General features: G+C 40.3%; 1 protein-coding gene across 1 annotated transcript in view; it reads right to left on the bottom strand.

Annotated features, from left to right (window-relative positions):
• The window catches only part of hoxb9a (homeobox B9a), a 28,559-nt gene extending 5,627 nt beyond the window's left edge, over nt 1-22,932 (bottom strand). Inside the window, exon 1 of the mRNA XM_041817212.1 lies at nt 22,333-22,932. Coding sequence (XP_041673146.1) covers nt 22,333-22,912 — 580 coding nt within the window. The 5' untranslated portion in view covers nt 22,913-22,932. The remainder of the gene's footprint in view (nt 1-22,332) is intronic.
• Nucleotides 22,933-23,581: the final 649 nt, after the last annotated feature.

Here is a 23,581-nt window from a genome sequence, read left to right as displayed (position 1 = left end):
TAAAGGAGAAATCAAGCCTTTTCAATCTAAAAGGAGTCAGATATTGGCCTCAGACACTTCATCCTGCGCCTCTTGTCGACGCACAAGGTCTGAAACAGTTCCCTCTTCAATTACAGGCAGCAAACCCATCATTGGCGTCCACATCAGACGCGTAAAATGGCTGCGCAAAAGCGCATGTGAATGGCCTGGAAAACTGGAAATCCGACGTGGCTGAAGGTTGAAATTCTAACCTCTCAGCCTTAAATGTTTGTCAAAGTAGCAAATGGAACAATGAAATATGCCCCAGAGTGTGGCGAATAGGGGAGACTGGGGACAGCTGCAACACTTTTTACATTACTCAGTTACTCAGAGACTATTTGGACTAATACACCAAATCTTTACATATCAAACTTACACGTGTCTACCATTTAAAGATGGCCACATGTGACATAACAATCACAATATTCATCTGAATAAAGCAGGGGTTTTCAAAGTGTGGAAGAGTGAGCCCCCCTAAGCAGAAATTATTTGTTCAGAGGACCCCCACCCACAAAAAGGATTTCAAATTGAAAAAAATTCAACATTTCAAACATTTATGTCTAATCTTTAAACATTTTTAAAATCAATATATTTTGTATATTTTGGTTTGCAAATGTCCTTAAACATCTGCCTTTCCCTCTTACTCAGTTATAATGCCATTAAATACACATTTTTCATATTTTACAACTTCTTTTTGCCTCTTTCCCCTCATTTTTTCCACTTTTATCCCATTTTTGCCCTTTTTCACCTATTTGCCCAGTTAAGGTACCTTTCATCATTAAATATCACTTTTTTTCTGCTCATTTTTGCTTCTTGCCACTTTTATCCCAGTTCGCCCTGTTTTTTTTTTAAACCATTTTTGCCACTTTTCGTCCATTTAAGCTACCCATTGCCATTAAATACCACTTTTTTTCCCAATTTTTGCCACTTCTTTTTTCAAAATTTTTCCAATTTTTGCCACTCGACTGCTTTTTGCCCATTTAAGTCACTTTCCACTGATTTTTTTGTCACTTCTCACCCATTTCCGCTACTTTCTGACCATGTTTCCACTTTTTCTCCCCATTTTCACCCCTTTTTACCCATTTTTTAGCTGCTTTTTGACCATTTTACCACCTTTAACCCATTGTTATTGCTACTTCCAGCTGTTTTTGCCACTTTTCACCTCTTAGATTGTGGCTCTTGCAAAGGTATTTTCAATAATTTGGCTCTTTGGTTGAGTAACACTGCTCTAGAGCGTAGTCCCTATAGTAACTATAAGTTTATCCATTTAGCTCAGTGCACAGCAGAGGATCGCAAAGCAGATCACCTTTTTTCTGGTTTATGGATCCACGCCTCCTCTGAAGCTCTATGGCGCCCCCCAGGGGAGGCCCGCCTCACACTTTGAAAACCACTGGAATAGAGGAATTCAGATGTTGCATCTGACCCCAAACCTGGGGACAGTTGCAACACGGATCAGGGACGGTTGCAACATATTAAAAAAAACATTAAATTTCACTAGTTAACCTCTGCTTTTTGTCTCAATAAGCACAGTATTCCTACAAAACTAAAGTATAATATAGTTAATACGTTTTGTTTGTCTGTTCATCATGAGCAATGAAATATATTTACTGTGCTTATTTTGAACTAAAAATCTTCAAAAATACTGCAGTGTGGTCTGTTTTGATATGACTAGCCTAATTACCATGGTATCAGTGATGACAAAACATCATGTGCTAGCCAGCCACAATGACACTGACACATGCTAACCATGTCACTGAAGAGTCAACAAAACAAAGACTCAAACTAGGTAAGCTTGGATTAATTCATACAAAAGATCAGGACAGTATGACAAAATCACAGCTCATGAAAAAAGCATATCCCCAAAACAACTTTGTCTTGATACAAGCAGGACCAGATGTTCAATATGGCCTCTCTCTCCTTGGTGGGCAGAGGGTCTAACTGAGCATGTGCAGTGTGAGTGTCATCACTCTAGCATGTTTCTGATTGGAGAAATAAGGCTTGTTGCAAGCGTCCCCAGTCTCCCCTACCCTTAGCTTTAAAGAAATTGAAACCAAACTAGATTAAGCTGCAGCCTCTTCACTGGATGTTTTTTTTTTTATCAGTGGCTACATCTTTGTGCAGTTTAAAGTCTAGTGCCAACCTAAAATGCTGCAACAGAGGAAGGTCAAGTCTGGATTTATGCTCAACACAAGCTAGAGTCTGGAAAACCAAATAAGAAAAATCCCATCTAGTTCTTATTTCCAAATGCGTCTAACAGTGACGCTGTTGTCACTTCATGGCGTCTCTCATAGATGCACAAGGTACCAAACCATTTCTACTTTGATTACAGCTTAAAAAAAACATTCATCAGTGGCGTTAGTGTGAGAGGAAATGGTTACACAGAAGAGCCTGGCAATGAGGACATGGGAAATTAGGAGGACAGTGTGTAGGAGTGTTGACAGTTTCACCTTTTTGTCTTAAAATTTAGTTTAAAAGCCAAAGAAAAACTCAAACATGCTCCAGAAGTAAAAACATTCAGCTTTGCAGTAAAAAAAGGCCAAACTAGAGATAAATTATTTCTGCTTCCGCTCTGCATTCTCAGTGGCAACATCTCTGAGCTATTTCAAGTTTAGTGAAACCCACTGTGGCTGCAGAGGGGACTCCACTCTGAATTTGTTGGTAAAGACATCTAAAGTTAGCTATTCCTCTTATTTTAAATCCGCTCTGAGGTGGAGGAAGTGGACTTGGTGAAACCATCAGGATAAATTTGGAAATATAAACCCATCCTGAATGATTTTTGGAGCCAAAAAAGTTTTTCTTGATGCTGAAAACATCCACAAAGTGATGGATTTATGAGTGCAGGTCTGCAGGGCAGGGGGTTATAAAAGGGCTTTTGTAGAATTCAGCCCCAGCGTTCAGGCCTGAGATGTCAGAGAGGATGATCTTATCATTAACAAGTCATGGGGAAAGTCAGAGCGCTGACGCCAGGCGAGAGAATTAGGATGCGTGTCCCTCCCCGAGGAGCTGGATTTTCTCCTGATGGATGCTGGGAGGGTGGAGGCTTCGTCTGTCTTCAATTTCACTGCTAATATTTCACTGATGTGACAATCAGTCTTGTTGTAATGCCAGAGCAGCTCACACAACTGCAGATGACATTTCTGAGAAACAAACTGATTTACATCAGGGTAAACACGTTTTTGGGAGATGATTTGAAGAAACTCAGTTAGGCAGGTTTGCAAGGAGGAGGAGCCATGGCAGGAGAGCCATGAGAAGAGGACACTCTCTCACAGTTAGAGATGCAAATTAATGGGACATGACATTTTAAGCTCCAAACTTAAAGACCCTGAAAAGTCAAAGCCAAAGTTTGTCTGAACACTAGAAATGTTGGAATCTGGTGGCTGTAAATGTGAAAACACTGACTTCTACATGTCACTGGATTCTGGATTAAAACTGTTTTTCACCTCCTTCCTGGCTTGGTTTCATGTGGGCGGGGCCAATATGTGGGCTCATGATGTCATCAGTCCAGAGTAGGGAATGGCCCCGCCCCTCTAACACTACAATCTAAAACCACAGAGCAGTTCATCTCAGTCCAGTCTGTTGTTAGCTGATGTCTCTGCCTTTACTGAAAGTTAACAGTCAGTTTAATGCTGTTTTTCTGTTCATTGTGAGGTAAATTTACCAAATCTATCAGCCACAGTGGTCTATGGAGCACTGAAAGCATCAGAACAGAGGTCTGAGCCAGAAAAACACTTTGTCTCTTCTCTTGAGGTCAAAGTAAGGATAATAGCTTGAGAGCTTTCCTCACTTCAGATTGTAGCATTTTTTTAAATTTGATAGGACGATATTTCTCCTGAGTGGGCGTGGCTTCAGCTCATCCCACAGACACACCCACATCATCCTGGAGCAGATTTTACCGCCTCATTTATGATTTTGAAGCTTAATTTTACAAACTTAGAGATGTTTTATTTGACTGAAATTAGACCTGGGGGTTCATAACACAGTGACATGTCACAACAAACCTACAGATTTATTTTCACTTTACAGCAGGGGTGTCAAACTCAAGGCCCGAGGACCAAATCCGGCCCGTGGTGCAGTCATACCCGCCCCACCTCTGCAGATTTCCTCCAGTATAAAATTGTAAACTTAACCTGGATGATTTATAAAATTCTTGTTTAGTCATAAAAATTAGAAAAAAGTAAACAGTAAAAACAGTTTGATAAAGTCAGGAACATGAGAAAGAAATTCATGTTTATATTACATTATAAATTTTCAATTATGTTATGACCAAAAGTTATGGTGTTGACTTTTTATTTCATATTTCAACCGTTACATCTCATAACTTTTACTTTTTAATCACATATTTTTACCTTTTGGATTCATAATCATACATTTTAAACCCTATTTTGACCTTTTTAAGTCATGATTTTGACTTTTATTTCATGTTTTGACCTTTTTCAGCTTCTAACTTTGACTTTTATCTGATATTTTTTACTTTTTAAAAGCACGATTTTTAATTTTATCAGTTTTTGGACCTTTTAAAATCATGATTTGACAATCTCAAGTTTTGACCTTTTTCAACTCTTAACTTTCACTTTTATGTAATTTTTTAAAACTTAAAAACACATGATTTTTAATTTTATTTCATATTTTGACATTTGAAACTCATGATTTTGATGTTTTCCTAATATTTTAACTGTTAAAAATCATGATTTTGACTTCTATCTCATATTTTGCCTTTTAAAAACATCGTTTCAACTGTGTCACGTTTTATCCTTTTAAACTTCTAAGTTTGACTTTTTATCTCAGATTTTGAGTTTTTAACATCATCATGTTCACCTCTCAATCACAAAATCATTTACCATCCGTGCCAAGATTTTAACCCCCATAGTTCATTTCTGGTGAAAATAAGGTTGACATTTTATGGTTAAAAATCGACCCTGCTAGGCCCTCAGGTTAGACCCAAGGTCAGAATCCATCTCCTGCTGAGACTGAGTTTGACAGCCCTGCTTTACAGGGTCTTTAAAGAAAGAAAGAACCTGTTAAACAGCAGAGACAAACTGAGAGAAGCTTCACTTTCATTGCAGTTTTGATTTTGATTCAGGATTTTTTTGGTCAAGTTTACTTTTTTGCTCCAATAGTGTGACAAATCCTGGTTGTCTCAAGGTTTATTTTTGTGTACATCTAATATGCAAGATCAATAAAATATTTCTTGAAGCTGCAAGACAAGAAGCAAGACATTATTTGTTAATCAGTGCAGCAGCGCTATGATAACTGTCTGAGACATGTAAGCCTTAAAGAGAGATGTTCAACAATAATAATAACTGATATCACATTATAACTGATGAAAAATAAGATTCTTTCCATGCACCAAACATAAAACTATACAAGAGCTGCATGATCAGTGTGAATGTAATCACAAAGTTTGAATTTATCACATCATATAAGAGAAATTACAATATTTAAAGAAACAACTGGGTCTCATCCAGTGAATGCACATTTCACCCAGGTAGTAGGGCGATGGGGAGATAGTTTTATATTTAACCCTTTATGACCTACCATACAAGTCCGCCAGAGCATATCTTTACATTTTGACATGCTGTAGTGCCATTTTTTGGAGCATTTGAATTGTCTATACATCAATACAACCCTTAGAAGCCAAATTTTAATGACATGCATGTGATAAGTCCAGAGTTACAAATTAAACTGCTCAAAGGTGCAAAAAAAAAAAAAAAAACCACAAGGAAAATGAAAAGGTGATTTTTTTTTTTTTACACATTTTCCCAAATACAGAGATGCCATAGCGTTATCCCTAAACATTGTGATTGTAAAAAAGTTGAACAAGATCAATTCAAACCTCAAAAAAATGATTTTGAATATTTTCATAGCTTCATTTTTGAAATACTCTCATCTTTATGAACTGTGGCAAAAACAAAAATAAAATGAAATTGTGCTCAATTTGCAAAAGGACAGCATCTTTTTAAAAAATAAACTATTTACAGGAGTGAAATCAAATCTCTAAGGTGCCAGATACTTTAGAGCATACATTTGTTTGCAGAAGACCATGATGAAACAACAATAAGTGCGACTCGTGACCTGCACGAAAACTACACATTCATAGCCAAGATTATATTATATTGTTTTTGATGTGTGCGCTTTGTACTAAATTTCTGCAAAAGACGGAAGAATATTTCTAGAAGGAAACAGAACTCTGGAACACATTAAATGTGTGATATGTTTGTGTTACTCCTCTGGTTTTATATGCAAAAAGAATTATTGCTCTCTCTTATTTGGTTCCAATTCCACCCGCGGTTAAAAATAGATATGCAGGGGCGCAGGTAGCTGAGTGGTTAAGGCGCGTGCCCCATGTACGCAGACGGCCCGGGCTCGGATCCCGCCTGAGGCCCCCCACCGCATGTCTCTCCCCCCGCCCTCATCCCTGTTTCCGACTCTATACGCTATCCTCCTCTATCAAATAAAGGCAGAAAAATGCCCAAAGTAAACCTTTAAAAAAAAAAACAAACAGATATGCAAATGGGAGCACCAGCGATCCCGTAGGTTTTAAAGAATTAAAGTTCCATACTGTAGGTGGCGATAAGTGAGGAGTCGCAAGTCCACCAAGAAGAAGAAAGCTGAGACGGTTATGGTGGCAACATTAGTCTAGGCTCTGTGTGGATAACAGAGTCCATCCTGCTACTATGGAGGGTTTTATTATTTCAGAGACAACCACCCTCTTCCTGCTTCCACATCTACTGTGCAGGCAGAGGATGAAACTGCCCATGCTGCACGTTTAAAAGTGCATTTAAAGCACGACTCGCTGACAAGCACCCCTACTCGAGCACAGTTGAAGCCACGTTCTCTGTGCCTTACCTGCACACAAATGTTTCCGAGATGCAGGTACCCAGGAACAGCATGTTTGCATTCTCACTGACCTAAGGGATCCAGAACCATTGCCGGGGCCTAAATGGTGCCTGAATCAAAACTCTTGAGAGAAATGACAGTCAGCGGGAGAACACAAGCTGTCTGAGTATCAGAAATGATTTGTAGAAATATCTTTATAAGGTTCCAGTCAGACATGCGGTAAGAGGAGGAACTCAGTGCAACTTCACACATAAATCACACTAATTCCAAAACAAAGCTCTTGCTTTTCTTTGGGTGGCAAGGGGGTGTATTAGGACAGCAGGGTATTGAAGTTAAGTGTTGATATCTGCGCTGTAATTGGGTCCGGTAGGTATCGGATGTGTTGGTACCGGTTTTTAATGTTCATCTCTGGTGAAAGCACACTTTATTGTGTGTAGATGAGGTTAAAATTACCCATCATCCTTCCTAAGACTCATTTGTCTCAGTGAAGTGGTTATAAAAATCTTTTTGGATTAATTCTGGATCCAGAGGAGAAATGTTTCAAACAAGTATTGTGTAAAAAACAAGAATTACAAAGAAGCTTTTATATTTATTTACTGCTCTTCATTTTTTATTAAGTATTAAATGATGCCCTAAGTTAGACTGAGTATAAACAACTACAATTTTAGCTGAAAAAGTCTCATTTTGATGGTTTGTTGACATGATAACACCGTTTTCAGGAAAGTTTTGAAACAAGCTCCAGAGTGAAAAATTTTGGAAAATGCACGGTCGTCATTATTGTGCAAACTGCCCCTGAGACAGACTTTTAGCACATGCTCATGGTGGCTCCATGCATGAGAAGGTGAGCTACAACAATGGCGTCCTCCTGAGTTCTGTCTGTGCTGCTCACTCCCAGTCAGGCTCACTTTGTGTAACAGCCCCACCTCATCGTTGGAGTGTCAGACATTCTGGATGTTAACACCTCACCGCTCTGCAGCAGGAAGAGGAAGTGAGCATGCATGAGCTGCTCCATTACAAAGTCTCAATGCTAACTACTGGCCTGGCCGTCTGAATGTGAAAATTTCAGTTTATCAAGGCCAAAAATGTACAGGAGTAACACGCTGCACTGCAGAAAAAAAACACTGCATATCAGTGTTGGCTTTTCTCCATATCATGCAGTCATAACTAATGCAACAGACTCATTCATCTCTCAGATTTATACAGCAGCAAGTCCTCACAGAGTGTTTAAGTCTAAAGCAAAGAAAACTGCACAGACATCAAATGTTGAAATTAGTTGTGATATTAGCAAAGAGGGGATGTTAACGTGGAAATGTTGAGGGGTTTGCGTGTTTAAATCTGCACCTCTGATGCAGGAACTCTGGCCTAAGAACAAGATTCTTGAGTCAAGATGGCTGCCTATGATGCACAAGCATCAGGCTCTGTCCCTGTGAGGATGAGACCTCCCCCATCCTCCCCCCTCCCCCCTCCTCCCCCTCCCGATGTTCCCACCAGTCAGGTTGGTTAGCAGCCATCATCAGTAAATACGTCATTAATACCCTCTGGAATCAATTTCCTCCAACATGGCCGGCATGTAGAGGATCGATTTCATCTCAGAGCAAAATAATGTCTGGTAAAGAGGCGAGGACAGGCTGGAGGGTGGGGTGGGTGGGGGCTGCTTTTGTCACACGGTAAAGTGGGTGCTTTGCATTCCCCGGGTGTATAATCACCTCCAAGACCATCCATTACCCTCGGAGCTGTGCCACGACCGAGCCTGTCACAGCGGATGACAAACCGGCGAAGGGGGGCTGCGGTGGTTGGGGGGGGGGGGTCGCTGGACTGTATAGATGTTTTTTTTCTTTAAGGGAGAGACACTAAAGATGACAGGACCAGGTTAGTGGTCGAGGTTTGGGCTGTAGATTTAGAATGAAATTAGAATCTTAAAGCTGAGCGTGTCTGAAAACATCCTGACTGGATGTGGAATTTTACAGCTTAACTGTTATTCTCTTTATTTATTTATTTTCTGCTGCAAAACAGAACGACTGTCAGGACAGACGGCTGTCAGCACCGATCATCCTCCATGCTGGGTTTTCTTCTGAAGTCTCGTTTGATCCCGTGGGTTTCTGTGAGATCTGTGGGATCGCCACAGCGGCGGTGTGCGCTCAGTCTGGCTGAATCGTCTCGTGTAAGGATGTGAAACTTTGGACACAAAGACGGCCGTGTTGCTTTAACTGTGGATGCCAGAGGGCCCGATAGTTGCAGATGCTCAGATATTCTCAGTGTAACCTCTGCTATTAGTAAAAATACTAATGAAAGGAAGAATATGCTGCTTTCACAATCCTCTGTTATAAAAACATTTATGTTTTAAACTCAAGCGCAAATAAAAATGTCTCATTTTATGAGACAAACACAGAATTAAATCAGTTTCAAGCTGTTTTTTTTCAGTGCACTTAACATGATTCTGACTTATTTAAATTTATATTTACTTATATATTTATGTTTTCACAAGTGCATTTAGAGATGCATACAAACAAGTTTTACAGAAACAACAGAAGCCAATCATATCTACTAGGGCTGTTAAGATTAATCACATTAATCATGATTAACTGAGTGCGTATGTGCTTTATTCCTTTCAGGTGAATCCACGTCAGTGTCTCCCTGCAGCCGTGATGGTTAAAGTCCACCGCTGCTCCTGAACGTCTCATTTCCCTTTAAAAACTCAGACCTCAGTGGACAGATCAGAAGTCATCAAACGTTTACATTTTACCGTCCCCTTATTTCCTTTTCAATCCATGACAAGTTTTTCTGAGGTTAGGGTCATGTTCAAATCTTCTACCTATAAGAGCCTCTCTGTAGCCAAACAGGAAGTCACCTTCAGATTAAGACAGGAGAAAAATCCAGGCCGACACAACAACAGTTTTAAAAGTAAAACAGCAGAATTTTAAAATGCCATATAAAGGGTGCGATTAATCGTGATTAACTACAGCAGTGGTTTCCAGAGTGTGGGCCTGGGCCCACTGTTGACCTCTGGGGTCAATGCAGAGAGGCCTTTAATGAATATAAAACCATCGACATAACTTTAAAAATTAAACTCCAGTTTTAAAATGTACTAAAATACTTTATTACATGTTAAAAGTCCACAAAGTAACAAAAACACAGCCAGAAAGTTTAATCTATGTGTCACCTTTTAATCATCTATTTTTTACAGAACGGGTGTCAGGGTTTAACTGGAGCCGAGTTAACTGGTGACACTCTGTTAAGAAGTAAACTATGCTGCACTAACGTTACGAGGAAAGTTTTTTTTTTTTTTGTTAAATTTGTATTTATTTGTAAAGGGACCATGTAGAGTAAAGAAACATAAATGTTTCCATTTGATGCATTGTACCAGAGTTAGCTTAAAGCTAATTTACATCTCCAGTCCTTTGGCATGTCACAATTAAAACACGAGTTATAAAACATCACAAAGAAATCCAAATACAAGATTTGCTCAAAGCTGCAGAGCTACAGAACACCCACACAGGCACATACACACACACGCCCACACACACACACACAAACACATTCACACAGTCAGATTTAAATGTTATAAAATCAGTGGTTACAGAGTTGAGTGTCTTTCAGTTTGTTTAAGTTTGTTCTTGAAGCTTCTGATAGAATCAGAGTTCTTAGATCGTTCCACTGAGTCGTGGCTTTTACAGAGAAAGCTGACTGACCAAAAGCAGTGTGATAGAAAGGCACAGAGCAATCTCTTATTGAAGATATTCTGGTGGATTTTATGGACCGCTCAGGGCAAAAATTAACATTATGGAGTCACTGCGGATATTTGAAGAGATTAACACTAGAATAAAAACAGCTGTGACTTTGCAGATGTCTGTTTAAACTAAATCAGGGGCTCTCTAATCATACATGACTGTTAAGTGCTTGTGGCATTAGTTTCTCAGAAAACTCTGCATTTGTTTTGAAAATCTCTGTTTATCAAATGAAAATGAGAAGGTTAATACTCTGAGTCTCATGTCGTTGAATGAAAGTTAGGGAACTGAAATACAGAAATCCTGAGAATAACAGCGATTAAAATGCCCAAATATCGACTAATTTCTTTCTTTTCTTTTTGTTTTTCAGATTTATTTTTGGGGAGAGACACGTGGTAAAGGGCCACGGGCCAGATACAAACCCCGGCCTCCCGTGTACATGGGTAGCGCCTTAGACCGCTCAGCTTTCTGTGCACCCTATATCGACAGATTTCTATCAAAGCTCTAAATATACTCCAGTAATTAATGGGCATAAGATAAATGCTCCTGTTCTCTCCGTTTCATGGCAGATTTCATCAGGTTTTCTTCAGTTTGATCATTTATTAGTATTTGAAACTGGGGCCACACTGACTGAGGTAGAGGGCCGCATGTGGCCCCCCATCATAGTCTGCATTCAGAGGATTATAATGTTCTCGTGTCTGTTGTCTCGTGTTTTTAAAACTGGAATAGAAAATCATGTTGAGTGTAGCCAGCCATAATCAGAGTCCCGAGCCCCACCAGGATCATCTCGCTCATTTAAAGATGCCTTAAAGCTCCTTTGGGTTGGTGTCAACAACAGCGCCCCCAGTGGACACAGCTGTGCCAAATCTCTGTTGATTTCATCTGATGAATAAAGACAGGCCCTAGTTTTTACCCCAGAATGGATCCCGTTTTCTAAGTCAGTGCTTTTCATAGTCAGAATCTTGGCTGTTGAAACTGAAATCACCACAGCTCTGATTTTACGTGATGAAAGTACGTACAGACATTCATGAGGATCTAATAAGCTGATAGGTCACATAGAGGCATTAATATGAGTTTGTTTATTTTATTCTATCTATATTATAGTAAGCTGTGTTTCCTCTAAAACACTGATCATCAACTGGTGGCCCGGGGGCCATGTCAGGCCCCCCAAAGCTTCCTGTTCGGCCCCTGAAAGATCATTAAATTAAGAAAAGGTGGAAAAGAAGATGTTGTGGTTTTAAGAGTATCCTTTGGCTTTAAATGTCTGCAGTAGTTAAATTCATCCCACAAGCAATTAATATTGAAATAACTACAACGACTTTACATTTGATCTGTTTTACAGAAATTTACTGTCATAATTAGCAGGTATTCAAAATTAGGGTTAAGGTTGGCAGAAGTGCTGCAAAAATGTACAGAATAAAGTTGTGAAAAGAGGTTCAAATGTGGCAAAAACTGGATAAAGAGGGGAAAAAGGGACAAAAAGTGTCATAAATTAGTTACAAATGACAAAAATGGTTCAAAAAATTAATTTAAAAAAAGGTTAAAAAGTGGCAAAAATCGATGAAAAGTGGCAAAATACGGATAAAAGAGTGGCACAAAGGGAATAAAACAAGCAGGGAAAAGTGGTTTAAATGGGTTAAAGAATGGCTAATATTGGGTTAAAAAGCAAAAAGGGGTTAAAATGAGTTAATACTGGTGGTAAATCACAATTGTGGAGGGCCCATTCTGTGGGATTTTCAGGGATCCAGTCAATTCTGTGAGCAGACCTGTCTCCTTGTGGCCTGTTGTATTGTAGATAAGAGACAGATCTTACTGGTAATGACCAAAAATGTTCTGCATTTTGAAAGAAAAAACAAATACTAATAAAATAATATTTCAATTAGACTAAAATATATATGTAATTTTTGTATATTTGAAAGTCCGGCCCCCAGTTTCTGTCCAGACTGAATCTGGCCCTTGTTCAAATGTACTTGATGGCCCCTGTTCTAAAGATGGAAATTAACTTCTGCTAGAGTTGAAACCTCATTTTCATGAACATCTGCTGACCACACTGATGTTGAATAGCAGCATTTTTCTTACAATTAGATCTCAGACTTTAAGCATCTTTGTCACAATAAATAAAAAAATCTGGCCAAATACAATCTTTAATTGTGATTAATCAAAGATTTTCTGTAGTTAATTGCAATTAATCCCATCCTTTTTTGTAATCACATTTTAAACTTCCACTATTTTAATTTCAAAGCTGTTTTTGTGTGATTTTGGATTGTATTTACTGCCTTAAACTGAGGGTAGTTCACTTCTTGCTTTAAGGTACAATGAAAACAATAACAGCATTTTAACCTCGGAAAAATGAATGTGTTATGGATTGAAAAGGGAAAATAAATGTGTAAATGTTTGATAATAAAAGGTCCAGATGATTCCTGGTCTGTCTGGGAGGTTTTAAAGGTAAATGAGACATTCAGGAGCAGTGGAGGATTTATTTTCCCTCTCTGTGGCTGCAGGGAGACGCTTATGAAGAGACACTTTTGTCTTTTTATGCAATAATCGAAAAATGGATTTAAAATTTTAAAAAATTATTTGCAAAGAAAAAAACGATTTGCAAACGAAAATAGTGGATTTAACATTAAAAACATTTGCAAACAAAACTTATCACCAAAATTTTAAAAAATGCTGCATAACAAATAAGATACATTTAAACATAATGTTTTGTTTACAAATCAAAAAATTGTTTTCATGAAACAGTAAATTTTATTTGCATTTCCTGAAGTTTTGTTTGTTTTTTAATTTTAAATCCATTTTTTGTTTGCAAATAATTTTTTTAAATCCATTTTTTGTTTGATTGCATAAAACGACAAAAACTTCTCTCCATAGACACTGACATGGATTAGCTTAAGTGTGTTGAGAGAGACAAAGCATGAGATTAATCATGACTAAAAAACAACAACAAATGCACTAATTATAGAGCTTAATTAATCACTGGGATTAATTTTAACAGCCCTAATAATTTCACATGCAACTGCACCATATTCAGACATAACATCAGGAAAGTTGCAAAATCCTAAATGGTAAAAATTTAAATTAGTTGCAAATAAAATTGGCATGCATTTAAGATGCTGAACCTCTGCACAAAAGCATCTATGACATGATTTGAGGCCTGTGTGGGTGTGTTTTCAGAGCCATGTTAAAGGTTGTGTTGTCTTAAATTGGAGTTTTCTCTTCGGGCTACATGGTCGTCTCTGCAGGAGCAGCACGATGGTCTGATGTGACACAGACAGGAACAACGTGGATGAAAAGATTGATATTCCCGTAAAGCTCAGGCCCTGCAGCACAGAGCGTTCAATCGCAGGCCTCTGCATGCGTGTGTGTGTGTGCTGTGATGAATGCTGCATGCATGGAAACAGAGACCAAAAAGGCTACAAGACTAATATCACATCCCATCTCCTTCTCCCTCCCTTTGCAATTTCACCCTAATAGTTCCAGAAATTGACCTCTCATATATCCCAAAGGCACGTTATTACATTTCCTGCAGTCGTATTTTATCTCCCCCACCCACCCGACCCTTACACCCTGTCTCACCCAGCCACCAACAGCAGCCCGCCAATTAATGGGGTTGTTCACCCGGCATTATAACTTAATAAACTTCAGGGGTAATAACTTTCTGGCTGGGCCGGCAGCAGCACAAAGACTGAAGTGTAATCTTGTAGTTTATTCTGGATGGCCGCCCAGCTCCAGTAACACAAAGACAATCTGTACGCCTTTGACTGGATGTGATGTTTTTAAAGGTAAAATTCCACTGATGTTACTCACACAGCGGCCATTTTGTGTACCTGGAGACGGCGACGCCCAGATTTGTCGTGCTCTTCTGTGCCAAGCTGCAATCATTCATCATCTCACAGATTCTCAGGGAGAATTTCTGCAGAAACGGCTGGATTCAAAAAGTTCAGATCATCGCCATGTTCTGCCTGCAAGCCACACTGCAGATTTAGAATTCAGCCTTCACAATGTCCTCATTGTAGTTTGAAAGTGGGACTTTAAACAAGAAGAAAATGATTATTATGATGGACCCAGCTCACTGTATTGGCAACACATAAAAGCCATCAACCTACAAGTCTAAAAAACTTATGACACATCATCCATCTGCACAAAAACTCCCCCTTATAATCAAAAATTGCAAAACCTCCCAAGAATGCCACCATGCTGTAAGAGTTAGCGCACAGAGTGAAGGCTCTTTGAAGCATTTAGTTACTAACATATTACATTATCTCTGCAGCTATGTGAACCAGACAACAAAATATGACTGTGAGAAGTCAGAAAGTGTGGAAAACATGCCACTCAGACAACAATAACGCCTTTTTACTCATGCAGGAATGTTGGACATTAATTCCCCCTTGTGTATAAATGGAACTGGAGCAAAGAGCTCTGAGGGAAGGAGATGAAGACAATGAGGAAGAGGGCAGCTTCATTAGCCAAACATGTCTGAGCTGAAAGAGGATCAAACCGCCCCCTAAAAGGGACTGAAAGAACCCAAGACAGCAAATCTAGTACTTGACTCAGTCAGCACTTTTGAATGCAGTTAGGACTAAAACTGCAAAGTCCAAACAGATATCAGATTCTTTAAAGTCATACCCAACGTTCATTTATGCATTCACATGCAGATCACGCTTCCTCGTCATAGTATGGATTATTTTCTTCAATATTTCTGCATATTTCTTGAAGCCTGCAGACAGATCAAACATTGCAATACCACCAGTAATCATAGGGGCAGTGTTGAGCAATGTGAGCCACAGATTAAGCCAGAGCAGCAAAATGCAACAAAGAAGAATACTCAGGAAAATGGAAGTTTGCTGAAACTTTTTGATGAGATATTTCTAAATATCGTGTGAGTTGTTAGAACACTACAACATATCTGTGACGTTCACCTGTGCACAGAGACAAGTGGACGTGGAGGTCCATGTGGTCCATTATAAATGCACAGATCTGTTTTGTATGCAAATGGAGCATATATTGGCTTTATCACATCTACATCATGTGGTTGGAGATTGATTTTCTTTTGCATGTGTGCACTACAGTCAGACCAAAACTAGACTTGGAGTTCTGAGGATGCGCTCCAAAGCTTCCGTGCTGAGATTTGACCTGGAAGTCAAACAGCATTAATGCCAAGAAAAGTAGAAGTCACGGTGTCATCTGCATTTGGATATCACCACAAGCTATGGAGATGACATGCATCATATTTGTACCAGTGAAGGGCATGCACAGAATGTAAAGATGTTAACTTTTGTATGTTTTTGCTGTTTGACATCAAACCAGCTGGCTGCTAGCTTACTTGCAGTGTTCATTTTTGTAACTAAAAATGTCAGTTGACAACCTTTTATCCATGAGAAAGACACGACCTCCCTAAAGATCTTAGGCAGGGGCGAGGCTTTGTCTGCACTGAGGCTGCCAAAACTAGATATGCAAATATTGACTAAAACCATGATAAATCAGTTATTAAGTAATATATACAAAGGTTTTTGGATAATAGAAGCATGCATCTGCATTTTGAGGGTTTCATCAGTGAAAATATTAAAGTCTGTGGTGATTTTTAATGGCAGTGTGCCACTTTCTCTTCTCTCTTGGGCCATGGGGGGGGCTCTGCTTTTCTTAGGTACATGAAGGGAGGGTTCAAGGAAACACTGATCTAAAGGATCACTGCATCAAAAATGGGGAGATACACATTACTCTATACGGGGGAGATGGGGAGATATGCATTACTCTACCAGTATTACTTCTATTTACGTATTCAATTATAACCCTAAGTTTTGTTCACGTCACCGTAACCTTGCACTTTTTGCATGAACAGCATAATTTCAGGAAAAAACATTTTCTTTGAGAATGACAAAAATATGAAAAATCCTAACTACTACGTTTGTGCAGAATAAGTGTAGAAACTCGGATACTCTGCAGTGTTTAGTGAGCTTTAGGTAAGCTGATGGAAAAGCCATTTCTAATCTTTGTAGGAATGTGGGAGTATTTGGCACCTCTGAAACAAAAACAGAAGACCCATGCACTGATGATTGGGTAATTTCTTGTTTCAAATTCCCCAAAATGACAAGAAAACTCTGATATGCTTTCTAAATCCTTGGTTCTCAATTTATAGGTAGAGAAGAAAAAGTAGGTCACAGATTAGTGCCGGGAAAAGTCAACAATGTGCTTTAAGTTCAACTGAAATGACTCCATGTGTGTTCTGTCATGTTTTGTCCCATCTCCCATCCAAACTGCCTCATTTTTTTAATTTATAAATTTAAGTTGTGGTTGAAAACTCAGGAAAGTTGGATCCTGATTGGTCAGTGTGGAAGAGTCGGTCATCCTGAGACACCAAACCAGGAAGGACATGGAACTTTGAAGAAAGACGAGTGAAAATGGAACAAAATTCAAAGTTATCTTTGATATTAAGACTTTAATGTCTTTCAGGATGTTACTAACGCAGCGTATTGAAATTATATTCTTCAAACCAATCAGGATCCAGCAGCTTGAATAAGCTAAAAAACAGTGAAAAGGGAGCTTCCTAGTAAATAAAGGCTGTTTAACCATCAAAGACAGAGCCTTGGAGTTGACTCGTTGAATTCTGTGAGCCTGTTTAAGCTAAGAGTAACACTGTTAATAAAAAAACGGAAAATTGCATGGTTGCATGTTCATTTTCTATATTTACTATTAGTGCTGTCGAATGATTAAAATCTTTAACCAGCTTAATCACAGGGTTGCTGTGGATTAATTTAGATTAATCATGATTAAATATCATTCATTTTCAATCCTTATTAATCACATTTCATTTTGCATAAGCAAGCAAACTCAAGAAAGAAGGGAATATATATGCCAGGGCTCCTCATTTACAAATTCAACTGGGCCAAAGTTTTAAACCAAGAAATGTAGCTGGGCCAGACATGTTTGGCACCCGGTAAGCAGCCAGTAATGTCAAATTTAGAAACAACACAAATCAATTTGAAGAAAAATATTCACTTTTATGCATAGTCTCCCTTTTAAATTTGGTGTTCCATGAGGGTGGTTTGTCGCAAGCTTGGCGTTAGCCAAAGTGCTAGCAGAATCCCGACGAATGTATGCTTCGCATTAATGTGGTGTTTTAAGCTGGAAGTGCTTTGGTGAAAAGAAAACTCCTTCCTGCAGACTCTGCATAATACTTTATGTCGGGCAACTGTTCCGTCTTGGTTTTTTTACTCAAATTTCCCATCGAGAGAGCCAACGTGCTGTTTAGTGTCTTCCATATCAAGTTGGTTGGTCACTACCAGATCAACGGCCCATTTGCGCATGTGCGGCGACATGCTCGACAATAACACTACCAGGACAAACTGCCCAAAATGCATTGCCAGAGACGTTACAGGGATTTTGAGTCAATCTGTGCTGTAGATGGGTGAATTGCATTAAAATTTTTAATCAGATTAATCATGATGATGGATTAATCCGCATTAACGCGTTAATTTTGACAGCCCTATTTGCTTTATTTCTTATATCTGCCATATCATACTCCAGGAACGCTGAAAATTTTGCAAGATCAGGGTCCAGTCAGAGGCTAGTGCTGTTTAAAGGTCACTGCATGGAAATCCTGATGGACCATCAAAATAGCAGACTGCATCACTGTAAGCATGTGGGATTAAAATGTAGAGAAGGACCAAACACTGACAAGTTAGGCATGGATATAAATGAACTGAAACCAGGAAGGCGAGTATTTCTTGAAACAAAAACAGTCACAAAATACAATCAGACAACTATGAGAGTACTCGACTGAGGAAGGCTGGGTTAATCTCTAAAGGAGCCAGGAGAAATAGAGTTATCACTTGCAAAGTCAGAGAGCCAAAAAGTCTTTTCTACTGAAGGCTGTTCCAACAAGAAAAGGTTTGCTCTCCAAACTCTGCCGGCTAAAAGTGAGCCTTAGGTTTGAAGCTTCAGTGTTGATGTTTCCAGCCTTAGGGCCGAGCTCAAACTCTTATTTTCTCTTTAAAGAGTCTGCGGTTACACAAACCAGCTCTCCGTCTAAATCCGGCCTTCTCTTTGGGCGTCGTTTGCTACTTTAGAAACCTTCGACTGTCTGTCAGCATTTATGTTTGGACTGCATGGAGAAAAATGTTAATTTCTGCAGCCATGGTGTTCAAAATGGCCGCCTGGTGAACAATAGAAACACTTGCTGGTGGCTGCAGCTCCCACTACCTGCCACAGAGAAACACTGCAGCACACACAAACCACAGAGAAAGTGCTGACACCTCTGAAAGAGGTCAGAGAGAAGAAGAGAGGAGCCTTCATCTCTGACAGCAGTGAGCCAGCCCGGGACACACAGCGTTACTGCTGCTCGGTGTCATAACTCAGGCTGCAGGCTGCTGCTGGGCTCCATCCAGCCCCTAACCAGCTCTGCTCTGATGGATAGCGTGCTCACATGCTGTAATAAGGTGGCAGTGTGTGTGTAACACGGAGAATGGGCTGTGTGTGCAAGAGTAAAGTATGCGTATGAGCATGTCTTTCCTATTTGTTATTCCCTCCGCTGAAAAGGCCAAAGCGCGCGCATGTAAAACGGCCCCAAATAACATGTTTTATAAAAGACAACCTTACTTTATCAGATGGGAAAAAGCTCGCGCTCACTAAGAGTTTAAGAACGCAGAATTATTTTCCATACCAGCCAAAGTAAATCAGACATGTCTGAAGGAGTTTAAAGTCTGCTGGCCGTGATGGATGCAGTGTTGTTGTTGTGAGAGTGATGGTAGAAAAACAGAACAGCCCCGCGCGCCGCTGGCCAAACCCTCCACGCGCCTCTTTATCAACATTATCGCGATTAGATGACATATAAAATATTTTTATTATCACAGAGCGAGCAGAGGGATCAAACAGCCTCTCTCAGACTCTCAGCAATCACAGCAGAGGAGATCTGAATATTAAAGCACGTTTGGAGCGACAATTACGCACAGTCTTTTCAATTACATTTCACATTTTCAGAGATAAAAGATCAAAGAACAGAAAATATTTTACAAGAAATTTCAGAGCGTTGAAGGATTGACGTGTCTTTGCATCCTGACAAAGCGGTGATTTTATTAAATGATCTTTGGGTATTGGGGGACTACTTAAAGCGAGGGTGAATATTGGCGGAGGAATATCATCTATACAGTTGTTTTTCATTTCATTATTGCTGTTTTTTTTTTTTTTTAAATCCCAATCAGGTCGTTGGCTCGGAAAGGGAACTATTTAACACTGTGCATGTTGGCTGTAGTTTTTCTGGTGGTTAAAACTGGCGGAGGGATATCTTTAAAATGTGTATTGTTATCGGTTTTGATTTTTTTTTAATTACTTCTGTGGCTCGGAATGGGAACTATTTAACATTGCGCGTTGGTTTTGGCGTTAATGATGGCTCTATTTTGCGGAGGGGCATCATAAAAGGCAGTGACATGGTCTAAACTGTGGTGAATGTTCATTCACATGGCATTAAATGTGACCCAGCTGAAAAACAGCAGAAGTCGTCTCCATGTGGTTTTACGCACATAAATTTAACTGTGAAATATTAAATATAAGGGGAGATAACTCTTCAGAAAATTCAGCTTTATATTACTGTAAACTAAAGTGACACATACAAACGCGCAAGGCGACTCGTGCGTCTTTGAAAACATCAAGGGAAGACAACTTTTGGCATGATCTTGGTGTTGTAGGGTCGGGCGCCACTGTGGGGTTATCGTTGAAATTTCTGCCCATTATGTGCGCGCCTTTGAGCCCAGTGCAGCGGACTGAGCCGTGGCTGCAGACTGAGTTATGAGGCCTCTGCTCGGTGAGAATTAATGCGCTCCGCTGCTCGGTGATGGACGATCAGGCTGCTGAAGGATTTTTATGATTTCAAAGAAGCAGACAGGCTGATGGACAGAGAGAGAGGGAAGGAGAGGTGTCTGAAGGATGGAGGGAGTGATCAATACACCGATTTATCCTTATTATTCTGTTTACACTAAGAGTGATGTTTAAGAGGGAGCAGAAAGATGACAATAAGTGCTCTCCAATCCAAAACACACGACTATACGTCTCTGAGTGATGAACACAAGACTGCAGAATTTACTTCCAATTATCCAATCAACTATGAGACGGATTCTGACGGGAAGGGCTGCTGAATGTTTCTTGGAAAGCATCGCGTCATTTCATGTCAACAATTGGAGATAACCCAGTTTGCCCAGTGCCATATGCTGCAGCCCTGGAGCCTGGACTGGAGATGGCTCTTAATTCCAGCAGCAAGGTAACGAGCACGTGCGTACACATGCGCAAGGCGCACTTTCAGATGGTTTGATCCCGTTTGTCCTAAAGGAGCAGTCTGGATGATACCGACTGTGAGGGAGTGTCAAAACCAAGGATGAGCAGATACAAGCCAGTGGTGTGTGATGACCTTATGCGTAAAGGGACAAGAAATGACAAGAAAACCAACCAATGGGTCTCTTCCTACGGGGAAATCTCTAATTACGTGCGTAAAACAATGAAGAAGATACCGAAACAAAAGCACATTTCTCAAATTAATGTCAAAATGACTGAAAGAGTTTCTAATTCTGTATTTTTAGAATCCTCTCTCTCAGCATCAGTGGGCATTAGGGCTGGGCAACACACCCAGTATAAAACATAAGGAGATTTTCTGATTAGATATGGGCTAAGACGATATTTATATCCATATAGTTTATTTGATATCGATTTTAATAAATAGAATAAACTTCAGGCTTAATGCAGAGTTAAAAAATAGTTAACAGTAAGAACAGGTTACAGTAGTATGCTTGTTTACAAGAAGATTATTCATTTGGAGCATTAAGTCTGAATGGGGAATCATCACTTTCTTCAATTTAAATTATTTAAGGAGCATTTTCATTGACCTGTTGTTCATTTTGATGTAGTCTTTCACACACAAGCTGAAGAAGATCATAAGAAGATCCATATGTGACATTTTGGCATTCGGCCCACATAGATCTGACCCAGAACTGATTTTGTTTTGTTACTTCTTCGAAGAAAAATGAGTTATGTATTGTGGATTGAGCTGGGATTTTTTGGTCCATATCACCCAGCCCTACCTGCTCTAACAACCTAAGAACGCAATACCCAGGACAGCAGTGCGCACGCTCCTTCACATCCGTGCGTAAAACAAGAAGAAGTTACCAAAACAAAAGCACAGTTCTCCATTTTAAGTCAAAGTGATTCATGAAAGTCAGGGTGCTGCTGGGAGTTTGAAATAATTACTTCTGATTGGCTTTAGATAGTCTTTTCTGCCAGAAGCATCTGTGCTCAAATATTTGTATTTTTAGAATAGAGGCAGGTTCTTTAGTTGAGATATTTCCAGGTTATACAAGCTAAATATTCTAATTTAAATAACAGCTTCATCCCAGTAAACATAAATGATCATTAAAGTTATTTTAACTCGTCTTAGTCAGATATGAGCAGAGATTTTTGTCCCTGGCTGATTCTGACATTCATTAAAGGCTGAAGTTCTTATTTGTCTGCACCGAGCTGCTGTTTTCAGGAAACTTCACAGAATTCCCTGATTTAGATGTTTTTGGCGCTGTCCCGGTAACCCGGTCCTAAATGACCCGGGATAAATGTGAGGGTAAAGTTGGAGCCCACGGTGCGTGGGGCTCTTTGGCTCTCGGCTCTTTGTTCTTGTTTTATGGCGGCATTAAAAGCGTTTACAATCTCCCACTCCCAGCTCTCCCTCTCTCTCCCTCTCTCTCTTTCTCTCCTGTTATTTCCTGCTTTAATCACTTACTTTGATCCAGGCCATCTTTGTCCTCACTCCCTTCACTAATCTCCTTATTTTCGTCGAACCCAGCTCCCGGGATGGCGGCCGGATGGTGGCTCAGCTCGCGCGCTGCCGTGGACGTTGACTCCAGGATGTACGTGGAGGTCTCGTGCTGTCCGCTCAGTTTAGAGGGGATCTCTGCGCCGAGGTGCGCGAGCTGCGGCTCCAGTTTGACCTGCCCCGACTGGCTTTGACCCGGGACAGACTCGCGGGGCGCGCAGTCCAGCCAAGAGCGGAGGTATCGAGAGTCCGCGGAGGGCACGTGCTGCGCCGGGATGTAAGGGTGGTAGACGCCGTGGTGGGGGCTGAACGGGCTCCATGAAGAGGAGAAGACCGGAGGTTTCGGCTGGAAGCTACAGGACGGATAAGACTCGGGATGATGCTCCGCGTGCGCCGCTCCGCCGGGCTGCCTCCCTCCCGCCACCGCGGCGGGGCTCGAGCCCGAGTACTGCATGCTGGGAAACCGAGCCGTGCCAGAGAGTTCATCGCTCTCGTGACTTATGATGGAGTCCACGTAATAGTTGCTCAAAGTCCCAGAAATGGACATTCTCGGACATTATCTGCGCAGCGCCGCGAGATCACGAAACGGACAAGAAGAAGAAGAGGAGAGACATTAGGAGATTTTTCTCTTTCTCTTTCTCTCTCTGTCCTCTCTGCTCGCTCGCCCCCTCCCCTCCTCTCTCTCTTCCTCTCTCTCTCTCTCTCTCTCTCTTCCAAACAACTTGCTCACACACAGAAACAAAGTGCTACAGCCTTCAGCCTCGCACGGTGCGCGGGGGTTTGTGCGTAAACTGATTGGCCGGACTTTTTCTTCTTCGAGCCTGATAAAGCGTCAATGGAGCGTAAATCAAGCCCCCTCCCTTCTCTCCCAGTCTCCCCCTCTCTTCATCACCCCCTCCCGAATAAATTGTCTTGTTTATATGCAATATGCAAAATGAGCAGCTCGTGCGTATATCTGCTGCGTGTCTGTCAGAGAGGAATTATAGAAATCCGTTAAATTATGTTTCGTCTGCTCGGTGTGCATGAAATGTAGAGCGGAGACAATGGCTGACAAATAAGTGGCGCCATTATTTTTATGTTTTTATTTATTTATTTGGGCCCGAGCTAATCAAAATAGATGCGCGAGCAATCCAGTGTGAAGCGCGCGAGACGCATTACTCAGAGTACATCCACTCGTGCTGAAAGTGAAGGCTTAAATCAATCCGAGAGTCTGCAT

Source organism: Cheilinus undulatus, linkage group 21, assembly GCF_018320785.1.
Source record: "Cheilinus undulatus linkage group 21, ASM1832078v1, whole genome shotgun sequence".
NCBI lineage: Eukaryota > Metazoa > Chordata > Actinopteri > Labriformes > Labridae > Cheilinus > Cheilinus undulatus.
This window is presented reverse-complemented; position numbering and strand designations above follow the sequence as displayed.